This window comes from Neophocaena asiaeorientalis, unplaced genomic scaffold, assembly GCF_003031525.2.
Source record: "Neophocaena asiaeorientalis asiaeorientalis breed wild unplaced genomic scaffold, Neophocaena_asiaeorientalis_V1.1 scaffold150, whole genome shotgun sequence".
Taxonomy (NCBI): domain Eukaryota; kingdom Metazoa; phylum Chordata; class Mammalia; order Artiodactyla; family Phocoenidae; genus Neophocaena; species Neophocaena asiaeorientalis.
This window is the reverse complement of record NW_020176571.1, coordinates 6,320,683-6,332,409: the sequence shown is the minus strand read 5'-3', so window position 1 is coordinate 6,332,409 and position 11,727 is coordinate 6,320,683. Positions and strand designations below refer to the sequence as shown.

Here is an 11,727-nt window from a genome sequence, read left to right as displayed (position 1 = left end):
ACTTCATCATGTGTTAACCACCAGCCTAATGTCAGCTGTTGAATTTTGCCCTTTTGGTCCATGGAAGATCAAAGTCATTTCTTCATGGGCCACAAATATACCCCTTTTGGCTTCTGATAAAAACTGTTTTCCTGAAAGCCACGTGTCACATCAAACAGACCAGAGTGTCCCTGAACTCTTAATCTCAGGCCATGGCTTTCGTAAGACACCTTGTTAGGGCAATGGCCACCCTAAGATAGCTCTTCTGTCCTCAGTTTAAAAAATACTAATCTCTGCATAGAAAACAAACTTATGGTTACCAAAGGGGAAAGCAGGGGGAGGGATAAATTATGAGTTTGGGATTAGCAGATTCCAAACTACTATATATAACATAGATGAAAAACAAGGTGCCACTATATAGCACAGGGAATTATATTCAATATCCTGTAATAAACCCTAACGGAAAAGAATATGAAAAAGAATATATATATATTCACAAAATTGTAAATCAACTATACTTCAATTTAAAAAAAAATACTAGTCTCGGGCTTCCCTGGTGGCGCAGCGGTTGAGAGTCCGCCTGCCGATGCAGGGGACGCAGGTTCGTGTCCCGGTCCGGGAAGATCCCACGTGCCGCGGAGCGGCTGGGCCCGTGAGCCATGTCCGCTGAGCCTATGCGTCCGGAGCCTGTGCTCCGCAACGGGAGAGGCCACGACAGTCAGAGGTCCGCGTACAGCAAAAAAAAAAAAAAAAAATACTAGTCTCTATTGTCTGGTCCTTTTTCACCACTAATCATTTTGTGGGGATGAGGAATTGTTTGTTTGCTCACTTGTTTGTTTTTCTGTTCCCTTGGAAAAAAGTAGAAGGGAGTCTTTGGGTCCCTCCTCACCAAGACGAGCTATAACATCTCGGTGCACAGTTCAATCCAGAGAAGACGTTGTTGCCTGACTTAACCAAAAGCACCAGGAAAGCAGATGAGCTCATGCTGAATTTCTTTTGTTTTTCTTTCTCATTGAGTCATAATACTGTATTATACAAATGCACGCTAAAGGAAAAGTCATCTTCAGGAGACATATTGAAATAATTTATACCACAAAATTTTAGACCGAAAGATCTTAAACAGCCAATTCTAACTGTTGTATGTGGATGTCTGAGTGAGGTTCGAGTACATTTGATGAATTTCAAAAACAGAACACGGTACCTTGTGTTGACGTTACGCTAATCCACAATACTCAGTAAATGTCAATTGGAAGAGAGGAGAGAAACTGAGTTCCCTGTTTTCATGACAATTAAATATTAGCCGCTAGGGGCCCGAATTTCCAGGACACAACAGCCCGTCGCACTCCCTCTCTATGGTGCTGAAGTCTTGATGTGGAATAAGCCAAGTCAGCGAGAACTGGGTTATAAACATGCTTTATTACTGGTAGATAGTAGACACTGATAACGATAAACTGCAAACAGGTAAAGGGGAAACAAAAATCAAGGGTGTGCCCCACAATGAACTGCAGAGTCAGAACTGGAACAGGAGGCAATCATCAGGAAAGAGGGCTCACGGTGGAACAGGACAAGATAAGCGTCCCTTCCCACACTGTTGTCCACAGGACAGATTCAGGGGAGAGGACCCCAGGGACTCCAACTACACTGAATGACCGACACAACGACATGATCAAACCCCACCTCCAACCAGGTATCCCAACAATCAAGTTCTAGTTAAATCATACTCCCATGTCTTCTCTCAGTCATGGCGAAATAATGGGATTACTGTGAGGAACAGAAAGCAACAGATGTGTCACAGCCCGTAGAGAGGCTGGTGGGATCTGTGCGGTTAGCCTCCACTGGGGGCACTATTTTCCTGCATCGTCTTCACGATCCAGTCAACATAGTTCTTGACACGAGTGTAGATCCCATAGGTACCGCACTGGGGGCCCCAGGACACCAAGCCAGCGACATAGAATTTGGTATTCTCTTCGTTAGGGACCTGTAGAGCAAAGGCCCCACCGCTGTCCCCTTCACAGCTATCAACACCCTTCTCACCTCCAGCACAGATCATGTTCTCAGTAAAAACAAAGGAATTTATATCTATTCCGGGATTTAGCCCCTTCAGCTCCCGGCACTTTGCTAAGGGAACAACAGGTAATTTTGCCCCTCTGAGGTTAATAACATGATCTTTGGTATTTGTTCGGCCCCAGCCTGAGATCAGCCCCAGATGTCCCACTGAGGGGTTATATTCTGAGGAGGTGCCTGGCAGGCAGATAGGGGAGACAGTGGGTCCCATTTTCACCGGGTCTTGCAGCCGCACCAGTGCAATGTCATTGTCAAAATTCTTCCGTATTTCCGAGGCATCCAGGACCTTCCAACCGGGATGAATAAACACTTTCTCAGCAGTGAGCATCTGGGCCTTTGCCAATTGTGAAGTGACCACTGAGGTAGATCCAACGTACATCACTGGGTCATGGTTTCCCTCCACGGTGTGGGCAGCTGTCAGCACCCAGTGCTCGTCAATGAGAGCCCCGCCGGCCCGGGGGTTCGGGAAGAAGACTTGCCAGGGGAAATTTTCAATCTTTGCCATGGAGCCTCCAAATATCCTCTGTTTTCCTATAAAGGGCTCACCAGGGACGCCACAGACTAGGGAGGAACCAAAACAAGATGGGAAGGGAGCAGGGTAGATTGCTGGCCCCCTGCAAATCCTACAGCCACTCAAACACTTGCTGGGCCTCAGCATTCTCAGCACAACATAGCCAAATATTTGGTCAACGATCTCAGCGCCTGACTCATCCAGAACTGACCTAAGGACCAAACATCCCACTTTGCCAGTGCCAAAAGCCGGCTTGTGGGAAAGACTGGTTTAAACTGAGGCCGTGTGCGAATTACTGAACCCAAACGAGCCTCACACCATGGAAAGCTTAACTCAGAGTGTGGGAAGGATACTTCACCCCAGGCTCGGCACATGGGGCCGGGGGCCCAGCTGGGAGCCAGAGCTGGGCAACCCTGTCCTCATACAGGTGTTAGGGGAGGCAAGCATTCTACCCTCCGCTGATGCCCAGATCAAACACTTATCACCTTCTTTTCTCAAGTCCTAATTGCAGCTGAGTCCCTCCTAGTAACCTGTGGACGGTTCTCTTTTTCCATCTTTCATCTCATCCCCCACTGACTGGATCCAGGTTTGATTGCTTTGCCATTACTGAATACAACTAAAACGGAATTTTATTTCAGATAAAGTTGGCTTTCCTAAATCCCTCACTACTCAGCCTGAATGGACTCTGAGTTGAACATAACAGACAGACCTGGGTTCAAAGCCTAACCATGTCCCTTCCTAACTCTGAACTTGCACTGAATTCCCTCAACTGTAAAACGGGACCAGTGACACCTACCCCAGAGCATTGTTGCAAAGACTTAATTGAATGAGATAATAGATGCAATTGTTTGATTGCATTTGATTACTTGATTGAGAGCTAGGTCGGTCCCTAGCTCTCAATCACACTGTTGTTACTGACAGGATGGTTATTATTATTCCGGCTTCGCCTGGGAGCCTTCTCCTACTCAACTCTGATCTCTATGCAACCCCTTATTCCTTTTATTCCTCTATATCTTGTTGTCAGATAGACTTTTAATATAATAACTAGGCTCTTCGAGTAGTCTTGTTTCTGAATGTTGAATCCTCACTCTCTTATTTCAGGCCCTGTTTTTAGCAATCCTAGACGCCCTTACTACATCTACATTACCAAATCTAACTGGCCCAGACTCTGACACCAACTGTCACCGGCTGACGTTTCTCTTTCCCGTCCGTCGGCCTGACAGCGTGGTTGATGAATTCCCCAAGGCCCTGGCAGGTCCACGGCCCAGCTTTGTCTCCACCTCAGTGAGCTAGACTCTGGCAGCCCAGACTGTCAAGTCCCTTCCCTAGAGGATTACAGCTACTTTTAGAAGGTGAGATCCATGCAACCACACCTGTGGCCGTGCCCTCTACACAAGCCTGAGCCCTGATTACCTGCAACACATTTTGGCAGCTCTGCGCCCAGCAGCTCGTTCACCCAGCTCCCGTTGCCAGCGCAGCGATACTCCTCTGGAACAGCACAAGGGACAGGGGACACACTCACCATCACATCTTCTGGAGTCTGTCCCCCCAACCCCTTTTTGTTCAGAGCCTTAGCACCTCTGGGATTTGAGGAGGCAAAATCAGATCAAACCAACTAGAAAAGAATCCTGAGAACATCCTCCAAACAATCTCTCTGGCCCCTATCCTGCCAAGGGAGGAGAAGGAACAGTCTCCAAAGCAGAGGGAAGAGGGTTACCGCAGAGGCTGGGAAAGTACTTCAAGTGGGAAAAGAAATTAAATTAAATTAAAAGCAATGAAGTGGGACATATTGTGAGCCAACCAGACCTTCATCCAGCACCACCAAGGCCTCTCCATCGAGAAAGTCAGGCATCATAGAATAATGACTTGAAGCTGGAAGCATTACTCCTGTTCTACATTAAATAGTTGGTCAGGGGACTTCCCTGGTGGCTCAGTGGTTAGGGCTCTGTGCTTCCACCACAGGGAGCACCCAACCCAGGAAGACTGTGCTATTCACCCTCCAACACTCTCATGCTTTCTTTCTCTTTTCTTTAGTCAAAGAAACCTACCGCTTCTTTCATTTTCCATGTAGTAATATGGCTTCTCACAAGTGTAGCGAGTGACAGAACCAAATAGAGTGTTTTCTGGATCTTCGACTCTACCATGCCGAATGGGTTCGGGAGCGCCACAGTCCACGGCTATGAGAGGAAGGCAGGAGAGAGATGGTCAGGACGGCCACTTCCTCCCAGGAAGAGTCACTGGGCCAGTCCATCCTCCCAGCCGTGTTCCTCACTCCTTCCCCACTCCCCACAGCCATAAGCACACCTGGGATGAATCCCCCATGTCAGCCTCTCTGTGGCCATGGTCTCCGACTGGCATCCCTCAACACCCTAGCCCACTGAGTCCCGCCAGGTCTGATAGCCCCTTGAAAGCTACAAGGATGAGCCTGGTTCTCAGTGGTTGGTGAGGCCTCTGAAGGAATGGACCCATATAATGCTATTAACTCTACCAATCTCATAGCCTCTTTCTTTGGAAGAAACCTGCTAGTCTGACAGGGATCAGATGAGGACTGGGACTCCATGACAAACCTCCCTTCAAAAACTCAATCTACTCTCTCACAAGCCTAAGAGGAAACCATGCATTTATATCTTAATGCACTAATCTTTCCATTCCCTTTGGGAGGAGAAAAAAAAAAAAGAGTCCCATTTTAAAGAGGTACATACGTTGACACCGCAGTTTGGAATTACTCCACTTTCCATTGCTTTGGCAAGTAGAATAGAAAGATGTCAAGCCAACACTTCCCTGGACAATAATAAACATCTCCATTAATTTATAAGGAGAGATATAGGGAATCAAAATCCAGAAATGGAATCGATCTCTGGTCTTGGATCAATGAGGAGTCCTCACCACAAGAAGCTTGGGGACATCGTAGCAGAATGACCCAAAACACCCAGGAGTTGGGGCTAAAAGACAACTTTGTCCCAGCATATCAGCCCCCCCTGCCCCAGGAAGACCAAAGTCAAAAAGGGAATGTCAAGCTGTCCAAGGATCTTCATGACTGACAAGGAAAGACTAAAGATCCTGAACGGTTCTCTTTATGGAGGAGGTGTTAGACCTTTGCTGGAGCGAGAACGCTCGGTAAATGATTAGACAATTCCAGTACGCTCTTCCCGACCTAGGGACAAGAGAGAAGCCTCTAACGGTGCTTTACCTGTACAACTTCAAACCCATCCACACAGGTTATCTTCACCACATCTTTGAACACATATTTCGCTCTATCAGGCTCCCAAAAAGAATTGGCAGTGACTTCTTTAGGACAAGGGATCGCTTGGAAAGGATAGGAAAAAACTTTTTACCAAATAGGAGAATCTCCATGATATTTACATCATTCTCACACTTTCTACAGTTGTTCAGTCATCCTCAGTCCTGACGCCCAGCATTCCAATATGGAGGTGTCTAAAATAATACGACAGGGAATGAGTGCCCTGGCGGTCCAGTGGTTAGGACTTGGTGCTTTCACTGCCGAGGGCACCTGTTCGACCCCTGGTTGGGAAACTAAGATCCCACATGCCACACGGTGCGGCGAAAAAAATTATTAATTAAATAATATGGCATTACTAATGAACCACCCCCAAGCTGTCTGCATTCACAGGTCCAGTTGAAAGATTCCTGGAAGTTGAAGCATTTCTAGCAACTACTGACAGGTTTAGGTCCTGCTGAGGAAGTGAAGTATTCTCAGGATACCTATCCATACAGCAATCTACCTGTTTTGATTTTACATTGTGCAAGGACTTTGGTACCACCAACCAAAGAGCAACTTCTAAGTTACTCACGATCGCCATGGTAACGAAATTTCCATCCCTTTTTTTGTTCTGTTTCATCAGTTTGGAAGATGATATTGAGAGCATTACTCTTGGTTTCAATAGTTAGTGGCCCAGGGAATCCATTACCACAGTAAGGACCAAATTGCTGGTTTCCTGCAACAAACTGAAGAGAAACAAAATGATGAAATCAGAAGAGAGAAAGAACTGAAATAAAAAGGCAAAATGGAAGGGACAAAAGTAAAATTAGGGCTTCCCTGGTGGCACAGTGGTTGAGAGTCCGCCTGCCGATGCAAAGGATGCGGGTTTGTGCCCCGGTCCGGGAAGATCCCACGTGCCGCGGAGCGGCTGGGCCCGTGAGCCATGGCTGCTGAGCCTGCGCGTCCGGAGCCTGTGCTCCGCAACGGGAGAGGCCACAGCACTGGGAGGCCCGCGTACCGCAAAAAAAAAAAAAAAAAAAAAAAAAAAAAAAGTAAAATAAAATAAGAAGGAGGGGGAAAAAAGAAAAGAAGGGGCAGAAAGCTATGTAATTTGTCTTCAAGGAGAAATCTCTCTGTGTGAGTTGGGAGAGAAGTTCATCATCCATCACGTACAAGTAAACTGTCAGCGCAGCGGCCCTCAGAATCAGCTGGTTCCACATCAAAATCTTCTCTCTGCATAGTCACCACCACTTGGAACCCCTCCTCCAACAGGATCTGATAGTCACACCTCGAGTTCTCTGGGTATAGACTGGGGTAATTGGGACTTGTGAGCTCCCCAATCGGTGTGGTGAATACATCCCCACTGCAGTTGACTAAGGGAGAAAAAGAGAAAAGGAGAATCAAATATAGAGTCAAGCAAAGGAGTCCCTGCCTTTTGCTGTGACGCTTCTCATGAACTGACAGTCCGCAGTGACTGACTGTCACATTGATTGATTGCAGCCCACATGCCACAGTTTCATACCCAGCACATATCAGCAGAGATACCCAATACCTATTGGGTTTCCATCACTTTGCTGATGATAGAGCCTTTCACCGTTATGGAGAGCCCCGGGTTGACACAGGCACCTATCTCTCTTCTCCAATTAATTAACTTGACCCTGTAGGTTTGTCTTCCTCCACCCTTGTAGCTCCCCTTCAGTTTACGGGTAACTAAAAATAGATGCCAGACTTCCATGGTGGCGCAGTGGTTAAGAATCCACCTGCCAATGCAGGGGACACGGGTTCGATCCCTGGTCTGGGAAGATCCCACGTGCCGCGGAGCAGCTAAGCCCGTGCGCCACAGCTACTGAGCCTGCGCACCTAGAGCCCGTGCTCTGCAACAGGAGAAGCCACCACAGTGAGAAGCCCGTGCAGTGCAACGAAGAAGAGTAGTCCCCGCTCGCCCCAACTAGAGAAAGCCTGCGTGGAGCAGCAAAGACCCAATGCAGCCAAAAATAAATAAATAAATTTTTAAAAGGAAAGAAAGAAATCAGCTTGTAAACTATTAAAAAATAAAAATCGATGCCAAGTCAAGGCTGAGGCTAATCAAGATCGAAGGGTAGACAAGCCCCCTAGTGAAGCCTCAAGCCATTCCAAATCCCAGGAAACGTGCACCCTTCTTGATGCCAAGCTCACCTCCGCAGTTCCTCATATCATCATGGAGGAAGTATTCTGGCGGGCAGGAGCAGAAGTAACCACCAATGAAGTTGTTGCAGAAGTGGCTGCAAGGGGGATCTGCAAAGTCTGTGCACTCATTTACATCTACAAAGAGTAGAGAAAGATTGAGGTCAAGGACAGAGACCTAGAAGGAAGAATGAGGTTAAGCGCCAGACTGCAAGGATAAGAAAAGTGGGAAGGGTCTGTTGCTTAAAGACATTCCATGAATCACATTTCAGGATGGTATTATTCTATACTACTCTTGTGAACTATGATTCCGGAGTTGCGCTCTACCATTGCACAGCTATAGGGGAGCTCTCAGTGCCAGAGACCCTTGACCTTTCTCACAAACAGAGCGTTTCAGCTCCAGAGACAACACTCTGCAAGCTGAACTTGATAATATCTTCTGCAGGAAGGAACAATTAGTACATGTATTACTTTATATGCTGTTGGCCCTTCTGTCGAGTCTAAAACTACTGTGGCTTTATGAGATGTCCTGATTTCATTCTACCCCGGAGATAGCTGGAGACGCACACAGAATCTGAAAGTTTGTTTGCCATATGTTAAATGGGTTTGAATACCATACATTCCTTGTGTGAGTCTTCACAACTTATTTAACTTCCTTAGTCCTTACTTCTCCTATCTCTAAGTAGATATAATAACACCTAGTTAAAGAATTGAGGTGAAGATTAAATTAATATAGGTAAAGTTCTTAACACAGTGCCCAGTTCATAGTGGTTCTCAATAAATTACTGCTTATGATCTCTTTTTTATCATTACCGTCATCATCACCAGGATATGATTATGCATTTGAGTTTCACAAAAGCAATTCACGGAGGGATCCAAGCCAAGTCAACACTTCATAAGCGTTATAAACAGAACCCTCACTCCCTGCGTTGCTCAATGTTTGTCCGGCTTCTAATCATGTGGTTGGATCAATGAGGCACACAGAGGGGTGAGCCTTACCGACAGCAACGTAGTATGCAGCAAACCCAGTGAAACGCTCTTCGTTGGAGAAGTCTGACTTGAAGATCACCTGGAGTTTGTTGTATGGGACTTGGAACTCTTCCACCACCGGGGAGTTGGGATTCTTGCCGGTCCTCTGTCCACAGAGTTTCCCTTCTTCCAGGCCTCCTGACATTATCTAAGAGAAGAGTCAAAAGAAACTAGGAAAGGGTAATATTTTGGTATGGAGGTCAGAGAAAAAGGGACAGAGAGAATGGACCATTTCCCGTCTTAGGACTATGTGAGCGCAGCTCACTGTATGTCGGGGGCACCCCCTCCTGCATCCTCTCAGCCCACCAGCCCAGTCCCATCCTTTACGTGCTTATTGCAGTATACCTGCACTGAGTCATACGCGCAGTTCTCGGACAGCTCTATGTCCAGATGGGTAAAGTAAAGGTGGATCCCGTACCCTTCAGGAACTTCTATATCCCAAGACTTCTTTACTTCATTGGGGTATGCCTGAGGATAGTTGGGGGACAGGATCTTCCCATACATAGTAGGCTCAGCATAAACCCATGCCAAAAGTGAAAACAGGACAATGCACCTGAAAAAATAAAAAAGGCATATGGAGAGGTGGGTGACCCAGGTGCCAGCAGACAAGTGCAGGGAGAAGGGATGGGAAGGGCAAAGGGCACCAGCACATGGAGGAGAATCTTGGGTTGGAATGAAGGAAAAAGGCCTAGGTCAAAGCAAAGCCCAGGCTTCAGATCTGAGCCGTTTTCTTGAGAAGAGGAAGGGAATGGGGTCCACATACATCTCCGTAGACCCGTGGTCACTCACCACATCTCTGGCAATTGGTCCCTCCCTGGTGAGCAGCTCGTCTCTTGGTCCTGGCTCTCTGCACCTCTAGACTTTGGACCTAAAGCGGTGGCAGACCTGGCTGTATTTGTCTAACAAGCACACAGGCACCTGCTTGGGTGGTAAGGGGCCAATGTCACCTTGGTAAGAATAACACAGAGGTTCAACAGAGCCATATCATTAATCATCACTGGACGACACCCATCCTCTCACACTCGCCCTGGTTCTAGATTGAAACTACATCTTATCCTTCTCCCCTGGCTTCTCAGGACCTTCTCCCAGTTTTTCTCCAAAATAATGAGTAATTTCTCCCAGTTTTCTGCTTCCTCTGTTCTCCTCCCTCACCCTCAACACCCACCCCAGCCCCGACTTGGTCAGTCTCCCTCCTGCCCTAACAGAATAATATATATCCCCTTTTCCGCTCAGGATTTCAGGAGTCTTTCCCCATCATGACCATCCACCTATGACATGCCTCCCTCTTCTTTTGACAAGGATCCCCCTTATCACCTCGAACCAGCTCTCCTGACTGTGTATTATTGCATGCATTTCTCCCAATGACCACTGATGGAGGAATGACCTTCTTTTCCTAGGGGAAGGCGGTGACCTTGGGAGAAGGGGTCTGAGACAGGGTTGGATGTGGAAGGAGAAAAGGGACAGCTGAATGACAAGAAACATGAAAGGAAAGGAAAGGTATTCCCTCAATTTCCTACCTTAATTTTCCAGTTTTTTTTTTTTAACCTTTACTAAAAAGACAAGCCATCTCCCCACAGTTCTTAGAAAAGTGTTGCCAAATATGCTTCTAACCCTGAAAACAGTGGTAGGTGGTGGGGTGACATGGGGGTGGATGGGGTCAACCTAAGAGAAATAAGTGGCCTATATTCTCCCTCTGGGTTCTGCTCTTTCCAGCCCTCCATCTTTGCCCAAAACCTTCCTATGTAAAGTTTTCTGCCTTCCTTTTTCCTCCATCAAAGCTCTGCTCTTTGATTTTAAGGTTTTTACCTTCAGAAGCTGATGGGAACAAGTGGGTCAGTCCTGTCTCTCTTGCCAGTGGGCGTGCCGGGCAACCCTGCCGGCTCCCAGGAAGAGCAGCATAGGGCCTGGGTGCAGGAACCTCCGCCTCCCTGTCCTGGTTCCGTTCCTGTGATTCTCTACCCCAGTGTGTATGTCTGAAATTCCCTGATCCTAACAAAGAGGGGGTTGGGAGACCATGACTTAGGGAAAGGGGAACTCAGCCTTGATCTTGGAGCTCCCTCTGCCTTTGAAACAAGAACTGCATACTGAGGCCTGAGATTCCTCTTTCCCAGGCCACAGGGGGAGAAAGGAGGGATTGGGGAATTTCACCAGTTGCCTAATGCTCTTTTTTAGCCAAAGGGTGTGTTACAGAGTTTTCGGGGAAGTCAGGTGATTTGTGGGAAAAGGAGGGTATTAATACTGTAGGGAAAAGCCAAACCCAGAAAGTCCAGCCCTCCAACTACGTATGAATCATGAATTATCAGAAATGCAGGTCATCTCTGCCTTTAAAGCAAACGTAATGGTTGGATAACGACTTATACCTAGATCCCAGATGCTGGGGGATGGTGCTTTTTCCTCTCCCTAAAATCCCCTCCACATCTTCACACATCTAAATGATATCCACCCATAAACCTGCAGTTCAGATACAATCCAGAGTCCTTTATCCATTACCCTTGGGTCGAGATATGCTTCAAAATTCAGAATTTTATGGCCTTTTAAAAGACAGTGCAGGGAATTCCCTGGCGGTGCATTGGTTAGGGCTCTGCGCTTTCACTGCCCGGGGCCTGGGTTCGATGGATCCCTGGTTGGGGATCTAAGATCCTACAAGCTGCGCACCAAGGCCAAAACAAAAAAATAAGAAAAAAAAAAAAAGAGAAAAAAAGACAAAATTAATAATAAGAAGAATACAGCGCCAATGCGGTATACAGACCCAATACCCCAA

The 11,727-nt window shown here is 47.0% G+C and overlaps 1 protein-coding gene across 2 annotated transcripts; it reads right to left on the bottom strand.

Moving 5' to 3' along the window:
- Positions 1 to 1,376: 1,376 nt before the first annotated feature.
- Positions 1,377 to 10,853, bottom strand: C1S (complement C1s). Of its 2 annotated transcripts, none has more exons than XM_024733222.1 (12): positions 10,773 to 10,853; positions 9,756 to 9,887; positions 9,312 to 9,519; positions 8,937 to 9,114; positions 7,950 to 8,075; positions 6,948 to 7,147; positions 6,367 to 6,520; positions 5,745 to 5,860; positions 5,257 to 5,335; positions 4,603 to 4,731; positions 3,968 to 4,042; positions 1,377 to 2,604 (listed from the first exon to the last, which is right to left on the bottom strand). In XM_024733222.1, exons 2-12 carry the CDS (start codon positions 9,758 to 9,760, stop codon positions 1,805 to 1,807), a joined length of 2,070 nt encoding a protein of 689 aa, XP_024588990.1. In that variant the 5' UTR covers positions 9,761 to 9,887; positions 10,773 to 10,853; the 3' UTR covers positions 1,377 to 1,804. The 2 variants fall into 2 exon arrangements, with proteins under 2 accessions (XP_024588990.1, XP_024588991.1); XM_024733223.1 differs by having other exon boundaries at positions 9,756 to 9,884; positions 10,773 to 10,797.
- Between the last annotated feature and the right edge of the window lie 874 nt (positions 10,854 to 11,727).

Bases quoted from the DNA above. Each gene is read 5' to 3' on its own strand.
- C1S (XM_024733222.1), bottom strand. The intron at 5,861-6,366 runs GTGAGTAACTTA...ATCCTTTCCAAG, and splicing joins ATTTCGTTACCATGGCGATC to CGATCCCTTGTCCTAAAGAA. The intron at 5,336-5,744 runs GTAAAGCACCGT...ATTATTGTCCAG, and splicing joins ATGGGTTTGAAGTTGTACAG to GGAAGTGTTGGCTTGACATC.